The 20,080-nt window shown below is 37.8% G+C and overlaps 1 protein-coding gene across 1 annotated transcript in view; it reads right to left on the reverse strand.

Annotated features, from left to right (window-relative positions):
- Cep350 (centrosomal protein 350) overlaps nt 1–20,080 on the reverse strand; it is a 139,839-nt gene that overhangs the window by 57,096 nt on the left and 62,663 nt on the right. The window contains exons 16-22 of the mRNA XM_051186011.1: nt 18,595–18,782; nt 17,370–17,533; nt 15,278–15,388; nt 14,806–14,946; nt 11,008–11,144; nt 9,086–9,208; nt 6,400–6,569 (exon numbers count right to left, since the gene is read on the reverse strand). Coding sequence (XP_051041968.1) covers nt 6,400–6,569; nt 9,086–9,208; nt 11,008–11,144; nt 14,806–14,946; nt 15,278–15,388; nt 17,370–17,533; nt 18,595–18,782 — 1,034 coding nt within the window. The remainder of the gene's footprint in view (nt 1–6,399; nt 6,570–9,085; nt 9,209–11,007; nt 11,145–14,805; nt 14,947–15,277; nt 15,389–17,369; nt 17,534–18,594; nt 18,783–20,080) is intronic.

A 20,080-nucleotide genomic window follows, 5' to 3' on the forward strand; every position in this document is an offset into this window, starting at 1 on the left:
CTCTCCAGTCTTAGGCTCAGTCATTTCAACAAGGAACTCCTGTTTGTTTTGGTGGAGAATAATATTTAGACACCATAGTGCAAGTGCTGGTGGCCTTTGCTTATACTTGCAGGCACACCACAGCTTCTATGCTTGCACAACACACAGTGGTAATATATGCATGAATGTACGTGCTCACAGGCATGCAGTTTCTATTGTATCCATCCACACAAACTAAACACGAATCAATGCCTCTGACTCCGATCCAGCACCAGAATCAATTCTTGTCTCCTCTCAAACACTGCTAAATCACGGGATGGATACATTTAACTTGAATCACTGTGAAAAACAAATTTGCCAACTAAAGTCCAGGTTATATACTGTTTCCATTTGCATTAGACTTAATTTTCCTACTCAAAACACCATTTCCTGAAGTTTGTTAAGTTAGATCTCTCACCCCAACTCCTGCCCCCATGATGGCTAATGTTGCAACTTGATATGTAGGAAACTGTAGAATACATTTCTGGGTGTGTAGGGGAGGGTACTTCCAGAGATGACTGGCATATGAGTCAGCGAATTGAGGACTACTTCCCTCAAATGTGGCAGTCACCACTGAATGGGCTAGGGACTGGGATATAACAGAGAAGAAGAAGGAAGCTCACACTGTAGCAGACTTTCTGGAGTTGTTGCATTTTTCTAGCTCATTTGCCTTTGAGTGCATACTTGCCTTCACAACACACAGAAGCTGTGTCATTGGGCCTCTTGTTCTTAGACTTCCTAAGCTCTCTGGCCTTCACACAGCCACTGTGCAACTTTCCAGATGAGTAAGCCAATTTGATAAATCCTGTATTACAAATCTGGTTTTCCAGAGAACCCTAACATATTCCTTATCACCTTCTGTTCAGTTACTTTATATATGTAACACAATTAGATGCATTAGGCTGCACTGCATGTGGTCCCCAAACCCTGACTGAGATGTTTCTTGCGAGTTTGTAGAGTTCACATACACTAACATTTTCTCTATGAAAAACAGTTCTAGCATTTTGAGAACTGTACAGCACCATATAGAAAATACAAACATCTGTTCCTTTACCCTAAAGTTGTCCCATAAACTACTCCCTTTATAGTTTAAGTTACTTTTCCACCTAATTGCCACAAAATCATCAATCTGTTCTCCACTCTTCCATCTATGCCTTTCTAAAATGTCATATAAATGGAATCATGTAAAAGGCATCCATGTCATTGTAAGAATCTGCCTCTTGCCCCTTTGGTAGTTAAGTAACAGTCGCTTGTATGGAAATACCTTTGTATTTGTTCTTATAAAGTATATCTTAGTTGCCTCCAGTTTTCAGCAGTAATGAATAATGCTCCTATGAATACTAGTGCACCGGCTTTTGTGTGAACACAGGTTTTAAAATCACTTGGCAAGTATTTAGACTTTGTATACTAAGTTATATGACTGAGTCACTACAAAACTGTTCAATTTTTTATTCTCACCAATAATGAATGAATGGAAGCTCTAGTGCTCTGTATCATTGTCAGCAACTTGACATTATCTGTTTTTGGACTTTAATAATTCTAACAGACATTGCGTATTATCTTAGCGTGATTTTATTTATTTTAGAGATGGGGAATTACGACACTATCCAGGCTGGTCTCAGAACTCCTAGCCACATGTGATTCTTCAGCCTTGGCCTTCCAAGTATTGGAACTATGGGCATGAGTTACCTATACCTGGCTCTTTCATTGTGGACTTTGATTTTTGTATCTTTTGAGTTATAATATCATATTGTCATCCTCATCTGTATATTTTCTTTAATGTCTTTAATTTTGCTATTCATTTTATATTCTGGATGTAAGTCCTTTACTACAAATTATGTGGGTATATTTTCTCCCCATCTGTGATTCGAGTTTCCATTCTTGTATGAAATATCTTTCACAGAGTGTAAGTTACCAAGTTTTATCAAGTATACCTTACTCATTCCTCTCTGCCCCGCAACCATCTTTTTTGAGATGTTAATAAGTCATAACAAACTAAGGTCAATGTTTTGTCTGTTTCACCTATATTTAAGTTTCTAGCAGTATTTTTGAAGATTGCCAGAAGAATTCTGGCTGCCTTGGCACTTCTGGATTGTTTACTCTACTTCTTAACTATGGAAAGCCTTGAGTCCAAGCTGTGCAGTCTAGAATTTCTAGGGCAGTGAGTAAGTGGCTAACTCACTTACTTCCAGTCTCTTGTGAGTCAACATCATTTAATGCCTGATGTACAATGTTTTGAAATTGTTTGTTTGGTTTTTTTCCTGATATTTTACTTAAGAGGGAAAGCAGGCTGGAGAAAAAGCTCAGTGGTTAAAGGTGCTTACAGAACTTGCAGAGGACCCTAGTTTGGTCCCCAGCTCATAACTTACTAAGTTATGAGCCTCTAGATCTGACACCCTCTTTTGCCCTCTGTGGGCACACACATACAGAAACAGACATGTAGACATATACTTTAAAAAAAAAAAAAAAGCTAACAAAAATCTTAAAAAAAAAATAAATAAAGAGGGAAAGCAAACTTGATCCTGTTCTGTAGCATACATAGCTAGAGGAAACTGCCATATAATTTTTTTTTTGCGAGGAGGGGGCAGTTTTGAGAACCCCCGCTAGTATTTTTCTGTGTAGCCCTGGATGTCCTGGAATTCACACTGTAGACCAGGCCTCAAACTTGGAGATTTGTCTGCCTCTGCCTCCCAAGTGCTGGGATTAAATGTGTGTACCACCTCGCCTGGCTAGAACCAAATAATTTAATGCTGTGTTTTGTTGTTGTTGTTATTTGCATGTGTGTACATTCATGTAGGAATAAGCATGTGAAAGCCAGAGAATAACCTAAAAGGTTGTTCCATTTATGGAACAGTACTTTTTTTGGAGAAAGGGCAAGGAATTTGCCAAGTAGGCAAGGCGGGCTAGCCAGACAGCCCTGGGGATTAATTACCCTGTGTCTCTACCTCCCCAATGCTGCTATAGAACTATTTGCCACTACAACCAGAATAATGTGGGTTCTTGGGGCAAATTAAGGTCCACTTTACTAATCAAGCCATCTCCTCAACTCAATTAAACATTATTTAAAAAATAAATAGTATTAATAATAAATCAGTTTATAACATTTTAATAGTTGCTTGGCAGTTATTTATTTAGTATTTTATCCAGGTACTTTGCTAAATACTTGACATAGTATTAATAAGCTATGCATAATTAAAATCCCAGAACTCACAGACATTAATCACAATGAGATCTGTCATCAGTATTTTAATTCCAAACACTATAAAATTTAGTAGAAGTTCGATTTGTCCTACTTAACAGTTTACTTCTCAAATTATAAAGAGTTAAGTTTGGAGCCAATGAGATAGCTGTGATAGCCTGATGGCCGGAGTTTGAAAACTCAGATTTTTAAGAAGCTCTGTGTATTATGCACATTGGTATTCCTAGGAGATAGGAGAGAGAAACAGGAAACTGCCTGGAAGCTAATGGGTCAGTTAACCTGAAGTATGTGTCATAAAACAGCAAGAGGAGACTGCCTCAGCAGGCTGGAAGCACTGAACTAATTCCCAAAAGCTATCCTCTGACCCCATACAGGCACATGCGCACACACACAGGCACATATATACTCCTTCTCACAAAAAGAATTCTCTTTTCTTTCACACATAATGCCATCATTATCAGTCTGATCCTAAAATGAGTATCCTAGTGTGGGAGGGTATTCTTTTTGTTCTTTTGATTTTTAAACTCTATAGGTCAGACTAGTTTCAAATTCATGATCTTGCCTTCAGTGCAAGAATTTCGGGTATGTACCAGCATACTCAATTATATATTAGTGTTTACCCTAGCAGTCCAAAAGTTTTTCTTGTTTGTTGTTTGAAACAAGATCTTGTGATATAGGGCAGGCTAGCTTTATACTTACTTACTTACTTACTTACTTACTTACCATCCTCCTGCCTCAGCCTCCTGAGTGCTGAGACACAAAACAGTTTTAATTATATATATATATATATATATAATTATATATATAGGAAATTTAAATATGGCTCCAAATATTTATAAAGTATTATTTTAGTCTAGTTGAGCTGCCATAACATAATACCACAGAATGGGTGGCTTAAATAATGTTTTTTGAGACTTGTGCCCAAGGCTGGGCCACCTGAGTGCTGCAATTACAAGCATACATTACTACAATTACAATACTACAATTAACTCAACATCTCTATTTTCTCACAGTGCTGGAGGCTAAAAGTCTATGGTCAAGGTGTCAGCAGGGTTAATCTGGTGAAACCCCACTTCCTGGCTGGCAGACAGCAATCACCTGGTTGTGGCCTCACATAGCCTTTGTTCTGTGACTATGTACTCAAGTGCCTAATCTTTTCATAAGGGGGCACCAGTCCTACTGGATTAAGAAGTCCATCTTTATGACCTTGATAATCTTAATTACTACATTGCAAGCCCAATTTCCAAACATAATCATGTAAAAATTGAGAGCATCAACATAGGAACTTTAGACGAGTCCTAGCCAGTCCATAATATGTTATGATTCATGCCCATAATATGAATTATGATTCATGCCCTTCTCATATGGAAAGTTGCCTCCTCCAAACACCCTTGAAATCTTAACTTATTCCAGAATCAGCTCCAAGTTCAAAGCTTTATCTAAATATTATCTCAATATTATCTAAATTAAATGTGACTGAAATTCCAGGTATAAATCCATCTTCAGTTTATTGGGCTGTGAACCTATAAAACCAAAAAAGAAGCTACAGACTTTCAAAATCAAATGCTAGATAAGGAAAAACAAAACAAACAAAAAACAAAACAAAACAAAACAAAACAGACATTCCCACCCAAATGGAAGAAAACAGAAAGAAGTGGGTAGCAGGTGTCAAGCAAGTTCAAAACCTAGTATGGCAAATTCCACTAGATCTCACAACAAACTGCCCAGAAATTGACTACTGGTAAAATACCTAGGAACCCAAGTGACTACAAAAGCTACTAAGAGTGTGCCCTCTACTGGAAGAGCAGCCAACCCTCATTGTCATGGGACAGGAACTGGCCACTCCTATGAAATGAGATGCTTCCAGATGCTCACTGAAGATTCACAAACTCCTCTTCTAGGATCCAGTGGGGGCAAAAAATCAGTTCTTCTTTTATAAAAAGTACTCATGAGAGACAAGTAAAAGCTAAATGGTTGGCCTTTTTAAAAGCATACAATTGGCTGGGTGGTGGTGACATGAGCCTTTAATCCCAGCACTCAGGAGGCAAAGGAAGGAGGATTTGAGAGTTTGAGACCAGCCACAGGGTCAAAACACACCTGACTGACATTGCAAATGGAAAAACAGAATTTAAGCATTGGTAGTGCTCCTAGCTCTATTTATGTGTGAATTGTTCATATAAATCCAAGGATGTAAAACACTATGTGAGAATATTTCAACCATTCAATTTGATAACAATTATAAATAAATGTGAAAATAGTCTGGACAATGCTAGTCTCATCTTCTAAATTGGAACAGCTTGGCACCTTGGCCTGAATTGACAGTGGCAGCCATGCTGGTCTGCTAATTGCCCCAGAAGTCACTATTCTCCCTTTTGAAGAACAGGCTTGAGACACTCTAATGACTCATCCCATAAAATTATAGAAGTCTGTTCTCTATTTCATCCTGCCTACTTTAGTTTAGATAGGCATTGCTTCTGCTGGTAACAACAACTATTTTTGGTTTCTCTTATAAAGACTGATCAAATCCATGGCTAATCTTTACATCCAGGTATTCTCTCCAAAATATGTTTGCTTTCTTCCTCTTCCTCCCACTGTACCACCCCTCTTAAAATAAAAGGCTAGCAGAGCTGGAGACATGCGCCAGTGGTCAAGAACACTTGCTTCTCTTCTAGAGTACCCGGTTTTGATTTTCAGCACCACACACTGGTTCACACCGTCTGCAATTCCAGTTCCACGGGATCTAAATGCCCATTTCCACACACCACCCACACATGTAGTACACAGACATACATGCAGGCAAAACATACACATACACAAAACTTAAAAATAAAATATGGATAAGCTAAAAATTTTCTAAACCTTCAAGGCTGGTTCCTTTTATCTCAAGAATTCCTTCAATTTATTGGAAGCAGTAAAAAGAAACAACACTTTGGTAGAAACCTCTTAAGTTACATATGTAAGTCTATCACTTTTAACTACTACTTTCCAGATAAAACTACAAGACTGCAGAGTATAGTTCCTCAATAAAGGTCTTGCCTAGCATGCATAAGGCCCTGAGTTCAAAGCCCATCACCACCCAAACAGCAAACAAGTCAATGTGTGAATTTAGTGGAGTTATTGCCACCTTGTTCCAAGAATCATTATTTCCCCCAGTTTCTGCACATGTGTACAGGAAAAGTTACCTTTCTCATCAGGAAGAGATGGAATACTGTCACTGCGTAAGGAATCATCTGCAGCAGTCTGTAGCTGTTCATCAATTGAGCTCTCCATCTTCTCACCGTGAAATTTCTTCTCATTTTCCTTACAAGATGGAACTGAAGGGCTTTCTTGACGGCTGCTACCACTACTACTTCTGTACATAGATATGAAAACAAACATACAAAAAAGAAATTAAGGATCATAACTTCGAAGCAAACTTATTTACCCAAAAGGTTGTGTTTTATAGTCAACTAAAGACAGACAGACATACTGTAAAATATACTTTGGAAAGCTCAAGCCAAGTTTTATTGGAAATGTAACAGACACCCACTCTTCTGAAGTCATCACTCCCTACTTCATTTCACAGTCAAATTTCGAGTTAGAGGGAGGCTTCAGCTTCTGCTCACTACTTCCTCCCCCCACCCCCATCAAACACTGTGGCTTATCACTAACTGTGGTACTAGAATTGTACTATCTAAATGTCTAGTTGTCAAATTCATAAATTGCTTTTTCCTCTGTAAAAGCACCAGGCAGTACTGATCTTTTCTTGTTTAGACAAGGTCTCATGGAGTCCATGCTGGCCTTAGACCTTGAACTGGTGGTCTACATGACTACATCCCATGGACAGGACCATCACCACAAACCTCCACATTTGCTTTGATGTGGTACTCCGGACTGAGCCCAGAGCCTTGTGCATGTCAAGCAAACAGTACCAGTCACCTACAGCTCTACTTGCTTTAAACTAAATAAATAGGTAGGTTGTACATAGACAGAAAGACAGGGTAAAAATATAGACATCTGGATACTCTGAAAGATATTTAAGGACTTTATATTATTCCTGCTATATATTTGAAAGCCTAAAAGTATATCAAAATTAAATATTAAATAAAACTCTCTTTTCTAATGATTCTATCCTTCTTTCTACCTTCAGGGCTAAATATTCCTCTATTTTTTTTTTCACTTGTTTTTAATTTTTGCCTTTCCTTAAAATCCTGTCATTACCTAGGGTGAATTTGGGAGATACAAGTGCATATGGTCCCCACCTGACTGACTACAACCAAAAGACAGTAACTAGTCTTCATAAGGATGTGAGAAATTTTACATTCCTGGTGGGTAAGGACTGAGGCTTTGGAAACAGTTTGGCAATTCTTGAAAAGTTTCAGTCTTTCAAAAACAAAACAAAAACAAAAATATGTATCACATAGTCCAGTAATCCCTAAATATATACTCTTACATTTTTGGTTGTGAGCCTAGCCTTTAATAGTCGAGCCATTTCTCCCTCCCCCTAAATATATACTCTTGAAACATGAAAGCATACATCCATACAAAAACCTGAACATTAATGTTCACAGCAGAATTATTCATGATACCTCCAATCAGAAACAACCTATAAGGCTATAAATTGACAAAATGTAATATATGTGTGCACTGGAGCATAATTTGATGATATAAATAAAGTAGTGATATACACTGTAACACAGATGAGCCCTAAAACCATGTGAAGTAAAAATAGTCACAAGAAACCTAAATGGCCTAGGAAAACTTTCAAACATGAATAGCTGAATTGGGTGCAAACTTTAAAGATATTGTCCTAGTTATCACATGGCTGAATAAGAAACCTACTAACTATTTGATGTAGTAAAACAATCAAAATGAAGTTCCATGATGGCAACTCTCAATAAAGGTTAGAAAGGAAACACATGGTTTGAGATGTAATAAGTAATTAATATCTATGTTCTTATCACATATCATGTTTCAAAGTTTTTGCTTCCTTTTCTTAGTTAATGCTTTATTACACTTGATGTATCACTAGAAATGCTAGAAAGGAGCCTGCAAAATCTACTCAGAGGACTGAACAATAACTGAGAAATATAGATATTAATATTGTGCCAGTATAAATGGCAAATGATTCAATATTATTCATAATATCAGTTTATATGCTACCATCAACAGATAGGAATAAAGGCGTTTGTGGTAACTCACACTTGTAACCCCAATTATAGCTACTCAAAAGCAACATAGTGAGACCACAATCTCAAAGGAAAAGGAAAATGAAAAGAGGAAGAGAGAAAGAGAGAACAAGTTAAGTAGGAAGAGAACAGAAAACAGGAAGGAAGGAGGAAGATAAATAAGAAAAGAAAAAAGGATATCAGTATAGAAATGTACAGTAAACCTAGGCTTTAGAACCAGATGAATCAAGGCTCAGATCCATAATGTGTATGTACAAGCATGTGTCTAAGTGTATGCAGAAGTATTTTGTGTGTAGACACTCAGGCAAGGTAAGCATAGGATATGATGTGAGTGCTGGGATCTAAACTCCAGTCATGATAACTGTGCAGCAATCCCTCTTAACCACTGCATGATCTCTCTGGCCTCTAGTTGAACTTATGTCTCCAGGGGTCTCAGTTCCCTCCTTTAATCTAATTCATATTATTGTCTGACTTGAAAGATCGTTATGTTGCATGTAGAAGAACAATCTAAACAATATTTATATTACTATACTCTCAAGGAAAGTAGCTGCATTATTACATGGACAAATATTTTATACATTAGCTAATCAAAAAGGGAGGCTGGTACTTTGAAAGCCAGACATTATTCAGTTTATATAAACAAAATTAAAAAGGAAAAAGCAATGTCTAAATCATTTGTACTGATACAAACTTTCTTCACCTTCGATCATGACTCCTGTACCTTGAAGACTCAGAATAACTATCATATGAAGGGGAGTACTTCTGACGCATTGAGTCCAGAGCTCCTTCCTTACTCTGAGAGAGTGAAACAGAGGGACTTATCCTAAAAACAAAACACAGCAAGACTGGATTAAACATCAGGTCTCCAATAGAATAAAGATTTTTAAATACTGTTTAGCAGTGATAGGAGATAAAATGCTGAATACATAAAAATTATAAAATAAGTGCTAGAAAGTATTTCAGAATCCACACCTAATAAAGAATACATAAGATATAAAGAACACCTTCTCTATTCACTTCTAGTCTCTATGAATCAGAGACAGCCAAAAAAAATTAAGAAAAAAAAAAATCCACAAAGCAAGCCAGGTGGTGGTGGCACACACCTTTCGTCCCAACACTCAAGACACAGGCAAAAGGATCTCTGACTTCAAGGCCAGTCTGGACTACAGAATGAGTTCCAGGAAAGCCAGGACTACACAGAGAAAACCTGTCTCAAAACAAACAAAACCAAAATAAGGACTATAAAAAAAAACAAAAACAAACAAACAAAAAAAGAACAAAAGTACCCACAAAGCCTGGAGTGACGGCTCACAATTGTAGTCTCAGCACTTAAGACAAAACAGAGGACTGTCACAAGTTCAAGGCAGCATGGGTTGCAAAGTAAGTTCTAGGCCAGGCTGACTTTCCATTTTGAGACCCTGAATAAAAAAAACATTTTAAAAAAATTCCCCAAAGAAAAACCACACCCACCCACAAAATAACTGGGCACGATGACATATACCTTTATTTAATTCCAGCACTTGGGAGGCAGGAGTTTGTGCCCGCTCAGTCTACATATTAAGTTCCAGGTTAGCCAGGGCTACAAAGTAAGACTCTGCCTTTAAAACTTTTTAAATGACTTCTCATTATTTCTAGAGTAAAGTCCAAAATTCTAATATCTGCAAGATTCTACCCTGACTCAATGGCTGTCTTCCACCCTGCCACATTAAAAAAAAACAAAACAAAACAAAAAAAAAACCTATGTTAAAGTAAAAGAAAGCAAGGCCCCTGAAACTAAGCCCATCTTATAACGTCTATGTCTTTCTCAATGAGGTACTAGTAAATTCACTACATAACTTTGTCAAAGTTAAAATTATAGCTTAACCTCTGTATATCTTATATGGCTTAACCCTATCAAGTAGGCTTACAAAATACCCATCACCCATAATAAAAGCAATATATTTTTATGACCACACCCTAATTGTTTTCCTTATTAGCTCTTTAGTATTTCACAGTGTTATACTCATACTACCAAATTAATCCACACTAGCATAAAGGATGCCCAAGAAGTTGAAACAATCTGAACAATTCTACCTACTGTTATTTTAATCCTCATTGCCCTACCATCCCTTCGTATCCATCATATAACAAATGAAATTAACAACTCCATCCTAACAGTAAAAACTATAGGACACCAATGATACTGAAGCTACGAATATACAGATCATGAAGACCTATGTTTTGACTGACACATAATCCCAATAACTGACCTTAAACCCCGTATCATTTTCCTCTTTGTTCTCTTCTTCCATCACGCTCTTTTCTTTCAAGGCTTTTAATTTGCCCATTTCCCTCCTTTCATGTCACTTACTCTTCATCCACTATATCCCAAGTCTTTAACACCTTCTCTGACCTTCTGGTCACCCTGCTATTTAAAGGCCAGTGTTCTGCACCTCTGAGATGAGTGTTTCTTTTATAATACTTACCTAAGTGTGTAAAGTGCTCATTCACTTAACTGATTATTTGCCAAATGTTTCTCTTCCCACTGGACTATATGCATATAATTGTATTCTTAATACCCTAAATGGTGCATAGGACATAAAAGATACTTTAAGACATATTTTTGAATGGCTGAATACTTACCTATCTGTTTCAGTTTTGGTCCTCAGTTGTTTCATAAAGTCTGGAAGATGATGCCGCTGGTGGTCATACAGTGCTGTTAGGGAGACTCCAGAAGCACCAATGGCATCTGAGATATGTGTTCGAGTTAGTTCTGCCATCTGAATGTGAACACACAAAACAGCACAAATAGACTTTCGAAGGCAATAGCGGAAGAGACCTAAAAAGGAGCACAACGCCCTGGAAAAATCACTGAACTGGGGCCAGTAAGATAGAGGTCTTCAGACAATGGCTGCCAAGCTTGAGGACCTGAGTTTGATCTCCAAGTCCCACACAGTGGAAGGAGAAAACCACAACCTTCAAATCTCTCTGACCTCAACACTGGAACTCACCTGCCTCTTCCAAGCAAATAAACAAATAAAGGTAATTTTTAAAGTGATCACTGAATTGAAATCAAGTAAATTCTACCTCTGATAAACCACCATGGACAATTCACTGAGCCTCTTTAAGTCACAATAGTTTCATCTTAGGAAAACAAACTGAAGGGCTGGGAAGGGGTTCATTAGCATGCTGCTCTCACAGAGGGCCTGGTTCAGATCCCAGCACAGGGAGGCTCATAACCTCCTGTCTCTCCAGTTCCGAGGTCAGACACCCTCTACTGGCCCCACAGCACCAGACATGCACATGGTAAAGTGACATGTGCAGACACACTCACACATATACATAAGTAAAAATAAATAAATCTTGAGAAAAAAATTAACTGAATTCCACAATTTATAAGGTTTTGTCCACTATAACAACTTATTAGTCATATAGAAAACACCTTCAAATCATATAAGAAGCAACAGTAAACCAAAAAAATTAAGTCTTCCCTTGAGAACAAATCCAGTCTGGCTTCCTTTCTAAATATTTTGTAACATAAAGTATATCTGCCATCTCTTTAAGCCCTTATTGTAACCATTACACATACTATTTATTTAATAATTTTTCAATGACAGCTTTAAGCTATTCCTTCATCTGATGACTTTAAAATGTTTTTTTGAAAATCTTTTGTTAATATTTTCTACTAAGTTAAAATTTCCTTAAGAGGGGCTGGAGAGGTGGCATAGTGTTTAAGAGTACATACTGACCTTGTAGGAGGGGACCCAAGCTCAATTCCCAGCACCTACTTTGTGGTTCATAATCATTTGTAATTTCAGTTCCAGGGGACTTTGGGGGAAACCCACACTCACACATGCATATACCCACAAGGACATGCACATATACACAATGTTTTTTTTTTGGGGGGGGGGGTTCAAGACAAGGTTTTTCTGTTTAGCCCTGGCTGTCCTCGAACAGGACTTTGTAGACCAGGATGGCCTCAAACTCAAAGAGATCCACCTGTCTCTGCCTCCAAGACTGGAATGAAATCCATGCCCAGCACATATTTTTTTTTTTTTTAATTCTTTGTGTCTTTTACATCATGTATCTTGATCCCATTCATTTCCCCATCCTTTGTATCTGCCCTCCACTCCTGCATCCCCCCCAAATAAAACAAAACTTAATAGAAAAAAGGAAAAAAACAAAAGAGGGGAAAAATGTAAAAATTTTGTCATGGAAGCTGTAGTGTGACAAAGTGAGTGACTAAATCCTTTGTCCGTATATCTTTACTTGCAAGTGTTCATTGCAGAGTCATAGGTCTGATTCAAGGCTTCTGGTTTCTACTACACTATAGATGCTGGGCCCACCCTAGGACTCTTCCTGGGTATCCTGCTGTTGCATGGTGTTCTGGAGATCCTTCAACTTTGGGTTTGAGGGTCAGGTCCCTTTATGTGCTCCAGCAGGTTATAGATGGGGTGGATGTTGGGGGCAAGCCAAGTCATAACCCTAGGTCTGGGCCTGGGCAAGTGTACAGTTAGTCAGCCACATGAGAAATGGGGACAGCTCCCCCATGTTTACAACTTCAGGGCTGGCTCACCCATAGCTCCAGCCCAAGGCACCGATGGGGGGGGGCGCAACTCTCCCCCACCCATGTTGCCACAAGACAGATGAGAAATGGGGGCAGCTCCCCCATGTTTACAAGTTCAGGGCTGGCTTGGCCACACCTCTGCTAATAGGGTTGGCTCTACTGTGCTGCCCTAGAGGTGCAGGGCCTGCTCTCCCAACAAGTGTTTCGGCATTTGGGGGGGCACATTAACCAGGGTCAACTCTCCCTCCTCCCCCGCCTTAGGCATTGATGAGTGGGGGCAGGAGAAAGGCAACTCTCCTCAGCCCATGCCACCATGTGGCAGATGAGGGGTGGGGCTAGGTCTCCCATGCTAAAGCTCTCAGGGTTAACTTACATCCAGCACACAGATTTTTAGAAAGTAAAAATGTTTTAAAATTTTTGCTTAAGGAGACTAGATTCATATTTATTTAATGTCACAGTGCCCTACATATATTCATAGTTTTTGTTTGTTTGTTTTTTCTGAGACAAGGCTTCTCTCTGAGGCCCTGACTGATGTGGAACTCATCCTGTAGAACAGGCTGGCCTTGAACTCAGAGATCCATCTATCTCTGTCTCCTGAGAACTCGGATTAAAAGTGTGTGCCACCACCATCTGACACACATACTATTTTTTTTTTTTAATGGCAGTCACTTCACAGATATTTCTAATTTTCCTAATTTCTAAAAATCAAACTCTGTCCATAGGTTACAGTATCCTTTCTCTATAGAGAAAGAAATAAAATTACTTCTGGTTTTACCATTGGTATGGCAAGAGGAAAGAAATTGAAGGGCTCGAGAAATGGCTCAGTGGTTAAGAGCACTGGCTGCTTGCTCTTCCAGAAGACCCTGATTCAATTCCCAGCACTCACATGGTAGCTCACAACTGTCTCTAACTCCAGTTCCATAGACTGTAATGCCCTTTTCTGACCTCCATGGTCACCATGTGGTGAACAAGCATACATGCATGCAAAACACCCAGACACATAAATATTTTTAAAAGATAACTAATCTCACTGTGGGTAAAAACAAAAACTTATAAGCCAAGAGAGTAGCTTACACCTATTACTCTGACACATGGGAGATAAAGGAAGGAGATTCAGGAGTTCAAGGTCATCCTTGGCAACACAGCATTCTTTAGACCAGCCTAGACTTCATGAGGTCCTGCCTTTAAAACAAATAAACAAAAACAAAAAACCCAAAAGACACACAATCATGAAGGAATGGAGTAACATGAATATTCTTTTTCTCACTGTGGTATGTATGTATGTGGAGCTTGCCTTGCCAGTGAACTTGTAGTGGTGGCCACACCCTTTGGATGTAGTTTCAGGTGCAGACCTGACCCATTATAAGGTAGAGGAAGGGCTGGTCCGAGCTCTCTTGGGTTGCAGAAGGGCAGAGGTCGCATCTTCTACTAAATCTGTATAAGTGTTTTCCCTAATAAATACCTATTTAGCATTATTCTTGGGTCTGGTGGACTCATTGAAACCCTGTTTTCATATATGTATGTGTGAGTGAGAGAGAGAGTGTGTGTGTGTGTATAACTCAACAGAGTATATATTATTTATAAATTATATATCAATAGAGTTGATACTTTCATAAAAAAAAAAAAAACAAGTACCAAAAGGTAGAAATTTATAGAGTTCTCTATTTTTGTTTTACCCCCTGACTATCATATGTACACTTCGTCAATTTTATTCTAATTTTATCAATTTTATTCTAATGGAGCTTCACTAAAAGTCACTAAGTCAAAGTATGCATCTCCCACCATAAATGGGTGTTAGACACCCATTACTAGCAAGACCTAAGTTACTCAGAATGACTTAGAAGAAGAAGTAAGTGGGCTGCAGTGTCTCTCACCTCACAGATCTGCCGAGCTGCATCTGTGGTGAGGCGAGCCGTCTCTGTTTGCTGAGCTGCTATTTTACAAGTTGCTTCCTGAAGGACTTCAGTCACTTCTCTTTGTGATTTAACCACCTGCTGTAATGATTCTGCATGGGCCTATAAATAAAATGGGTAAAAAGCTTAGACTTTTCCTGTCCTTTTGTGTAACTTAGTTTTAACTCACAACATGAATTTCATAGCTGACGGGTCTGTGCAGGACTGGTTACCATGCATCTTGGTAGCCACTTCTCTAAACTGGGACTGAGCCTTAACTGCTTACATCAAAGGGTTGCTCCATGACTCCAATGTCATGAAATTATGACATATAAAGTACAAAAATATAATTTACAACTTTTCTATTTTATTGTTATATGCTTAAGGAGTTCTATAGTTCTAAAATATAAATTTTAGGTTTAAAGAATCAATACCTGCCACGAAAATAAATTACCTGAGCTGTTTTGTTCCGGGTTTCTTCTAACTGTCTCTGGCACTCTAAAGCTTCCTGTTCAGCTTTTAGCTTCAATAAGGCCAAGTCTCTTTCATGGCGTTGCTGTTGTGCCTTGAAATTAAAATGATCAAATTTTAACTCTGCAGCATTAAATTGTTTTGATGCAATGGCTACAGTTAATACATTTCTTTGTTCCCTATCTTCCCTCCTTTTGTTTTAATTCATACAGGTCCTTTTTGGATCAAGATGGCCTTGAACTAACAGGAAATCTGCCTCACCTACTGCATAGCTAGGACTGCAAAAGTAAACCACCACATTGGACTCAATAATGTTTCTAATATAAATGATTTATAGCAAACAACTAGAGCCTAAAGACAGTAAACTCAAAAGTCATCAGGTGCTTTACCATTTACTGACAGGATTTAGTGATCGTCTAACATATGTCACTATAGAAATACAGAAATTTTCCAAGACATGTAAGATTAAGTAAGAATGAATACCAAAACTTGTTACAAAGCAAAAACTACAGGGTCTAACTCTTTGAAGGATTTCTTTTAAATATATATATATGAGCTAAAGTTTCATTTCTCATCATTTTTACTTTGCCTCTGAAGGAGCAATTTCATTTAAAATGTTGCTTCCTGACAGTCTCCTTTTTACCAGGATACTTCTGGCATAGTTAGTGCCAAGTGTATATATGTTCTATCTCTTCTGGAATAGCATGGCTCTCTATAGGTGGTTATCCTGTTCATGAAGTTATATAATGCCATGAACAGAACTGGGATAACCTATCCTGGAATAGTATTTAAAAAAAAAAAAAAAAAACCTGTGTGTATATAGAACTGTTCCATATTTTAAAGGGAGATCAGGATTCCTGCCCTCCTTGACTAACAATAATGTTATCCAGTGACTGAGTAGAAAGTCCCTAGCTTTTTTCAAACATGCCCTTGTGAAGCAGAAAGGATTTCAGAAATGGTTTGGTTGGTTAGTTGATTCAAGTAAAGCAACAAAAAAAAAAAAAAAAAAAAAAGAAAGAAAGAAAGAAAGAAAGAAAAAGAAAGAAAGAAAAGAAAAGAAAAAGAAAAAAGAAAACAAACAAAATAGGAGCACCAATATCATACAACAAGAAAAGGAGCTTGCTGCCAAGCTTGACAACTTGAGTTTAATCCCTAAAACTAACATGGTAGAAAATGACTTCCAAAAGTTGTCCTTTGACGTCCTCAGACTATAATCACACATAAACAAATGAATTTAAAATAAACAATAATAACAAAACACAACAACAAAAACCACCACCACCAAAAAAAAAAAACCACCAAAAACCCCAATGCAGACAAACTGAGTCATTTCTATCAGGAAAGAAAAACAGATGACTGTTTAATTTTCAGTCATTAAAATAGAGCATAAAACATGAAAAATGAAGTATGTGAAAAAGAATAATCATGCTATTGTTCTCCCATCAAATATCCTATTTTCAATTCTTTTGGTTGGTTTGGTTTGGTCTTTGAGGAAGGGTCTGGTTATACAGACCCAGTTGACCTCAAACTCCTAATCCTCCTAACTCAGCTTCCCAAATGCTATGATTGCAGGCATGCCCAACACATCAGGCTTTTTTTTTTTTAGTAATCCGTGTGGAATCGCTGTTTTAGGGGTGGGGTCTTTATAGGTATTGTATAGATTGCTTTTTATTGTAACTTGAAAGTTTGAAGTGTCCCCCCCACCCCCCATTCCCACTTCTCTCTCTGAGACAAACCCTGGCTGTCCTGGAATTTGCCTCCTAAGTATTGGGATTAAAGGGCTTTTTCTTTTTTCCTTCCTTCCTTTCTTTTTCTTTTTCTTTTTTTTTTTTTTTTTTCCTGAGACAGGGTTTCTCTATATATATTCTTAACTGTGCTGGAGCTTGCTATATAGAATAGCCTTGAATACACAGAGATCCTCTTGCCTCTGCCTCCCAAGTGCTGGGATTAGAGATAATCATCATCATGTCTGCCCTGAAAGTTTATTTTCTTCAAACATAACTCATTAAGAGTAATTTCCAAACACAAAGAAACACCACGGGGGGGGGGAAATTAGGAAAAAATTCAACTAGTACCTTTATAATCTGAGCCAGAGATACACTCTCCTGCTGAGCGAGAGAAATACCTCTAACTCTCTCCACATCTGACAACTGACGCACTGACTCCTCAATAGCACTCAGGTAACTCAGTTCTGCAGCCATACGATGCTGAAGGCCAGCAGGAGAAAAGCGCTTAGATCCTGGGGGACAGAAGAATTGTTAAATCAAAAGGTTCACACGAATGGCAATATAAGCTCTCATTTTATGAATGTAAAACAAATCTACTGTTCCCTTGAACTAAAGACGGTGATTTAGTAATATATTTTTTTTAACAATTACTTCTTTTCTTCTTTTATGGGCATGTACATATGCAAACAGGCATATTACATGTCTACAAACAGATGGAATAAATTATTTTGAAAACAAGTTTTGACTAATGCTGGTAATATGGTAAAAAGTGAACACTGTTGAATTTCTTATACTTTTCAATACTTAATTTTTTCCACAATTTTTGTTTAATACTTTAAAGAGTAATTGTGGAGGTTCTGTCCCACCTGGTCCCACAGCCATTTAGCCCTAAATAAACACACTGAGGCTTATATTAATTATAAACTGTTTGTCTGATGGCTTAGGCTTCTTACTGTGTAGCTCTTTCTTAATTATTAACCCATAACTATTAAACTATGTATTTCTACATGGCCTTATCTTACCAGAGAATGTCCAGCATCCTATCTTCCCGGTACCTATAAGGCATCTCTCTGGCAGCTCCTCTCTGCCTTCCTCTTCCCAGAATTCTCCCAGTGTGGTAGCCCTGCCTATACTTCCTGCCTGGCTACAGGCCAATCAGTGTTTTATTCATCAACCAATAAGAGAAACATATATTCACAGCATATAGGACATCCCCCATCAAGTAAGCATATAAATGTGAAGTAATGTTTACCGACTAAATTTGCTGGGAAAAAAAGTAATTTTCAGGGGAAAAAAGGAAATGGTATATTTTTTTAATTTGATGGTGTTCTTGGTATTTTCTTCTCTATTGAAATGTGGCTTCAGGTAACTCAGGCTGCCCTTCTATGTTACTAGGTGGCCTTGAATGACCTTGAACTTTGGTTTCCACTTTCCAAGTGCTGAGATAAGAGGTAAGCATCACCACTTGATTTATGTGGTGTCAGGGTTCAAACTCAAGAGTTGAATGCAGGCTAGGCTATCACTGTACCCTAACCCTCTACTTTTAAACTTTAACCTGCATGAGTCTACTTGCCTGGTGTTGAAGCCATCTCTGTTTTGTTCACATCAGCGAAAGCTGCAGAGGGCTTGAATCCAGCTGTAGTTGAGGGCTTTGACCTTTCTAAAGAAGTCCCAGGAAGATCAAACTGTAACAATTTCTGTGAACTTGGAGAGAGAGGAGAAGTTGGAGTCTTCTGGGATCTTCCTTTGTCTGATGAGCCACTGCAAGTTTTTTTTTTTTTTTTTTCGAATAAAGACATTAGGAAAACTACTCCAAGAAGCAGCCAAAAAGTAAGAATAGCAAACATTTTTTTCCTTAACCAACATTATTTAGCTTTACCAATACTAGTTATGATGTAGGCATTCAGTAAACATAGTCACTGCTCCGACTGGATGTGTATAAATACTTCTCTAGTTACTAGATATAGCGTTGAACAAGATAGGTAAAACCTACCCTAAATAAAATAGCAAAGTAAGTTATTGTACTTTTTGTTACTTTTGTTATTGTTCTTTTGTTATTGTAAACAAATCACATATATCACAGCTCATTCAGTGCATTATGAAGCAAAGTCTAAGATGCCATTACATACCAATAAAAATGTAACTACATGTAAAAACATTAGAAACAAATATTAACGTGTCTCAAATAAAACATTCGTTTAAATTTTTTAGCATTACTTCCTGTTAAACCAAAGATCACAAAAAAATTATTTCAATGTAGTCACATCAAAATACTTAATATATGTTTACTTATACATACCCTTCTGTTTGTTTGGTTTTGGTTTTTTTGAGACATGGTTTCTCTATGTAACAGCCCTAACTGTTCTGGAACTCACTCTGTAGACCAGGCTAGCCTCAAACTCAGAGATCCACCTCCCTCTGCCACTCAAGTGCTGAGATTAAAGGTAGGCGCCACCACCACCCAGCTCCTAATTTTCAATACTATAACACTTTCTGAGCTTTTTCCTAAGTAACCTCACATAACTGATTGCATTTAATTCAACACACACACACACACACACACACACACACACACACACACACACATACACACACACACAAAACCATATCATTCATGTTACTTTGCATTCAATATTTGTTTGCTGACTAAATTAAGACACTATAAAATACTTTAGCACAATTAACATATTTCTAATATTCCAATATAAGTGGAAAAAAGTGATGGATATCAAAGGCAAAAATTATGCCTGGCTTGAGTATTTGAATAAAACTAGGTTTGAAAATCATTTACTGGCTTACCAAAGTCTTTCTGAGGACTTAAGAGAGTTTAACAGTAGTGCCTCTCCATATACATGGGGGGATGTGTTCCAAAACCTCCAATGAATACCTGAAACCTTAGGCAGTACCAAAGCCTGATGCACACATACACACAGACACACACACACACACACACACACACACACACACACACACACACACTCAATGCCTTTTCTGTGTATTAAAAAGTATTTATTTTATGTGTATGTGTGTGGGCCTGAGTGTATATCCCTGCATGATCA

The sequence above is a fragment of the Phodopus roborovskii genome, unplaced genomic scaffold (assembly GCF_943737965.1).
Source record: "Phodopus roborovskii unplaced genomic scaffold, PHOROB, whole genome shotgun sequence".
NCBI classification, from domain to species: Eukaryota; Metazoa; Chordata; class Mammalia; order Rodentia; family Cricetidae; genus Phodopus; species Phodopus roborovskii.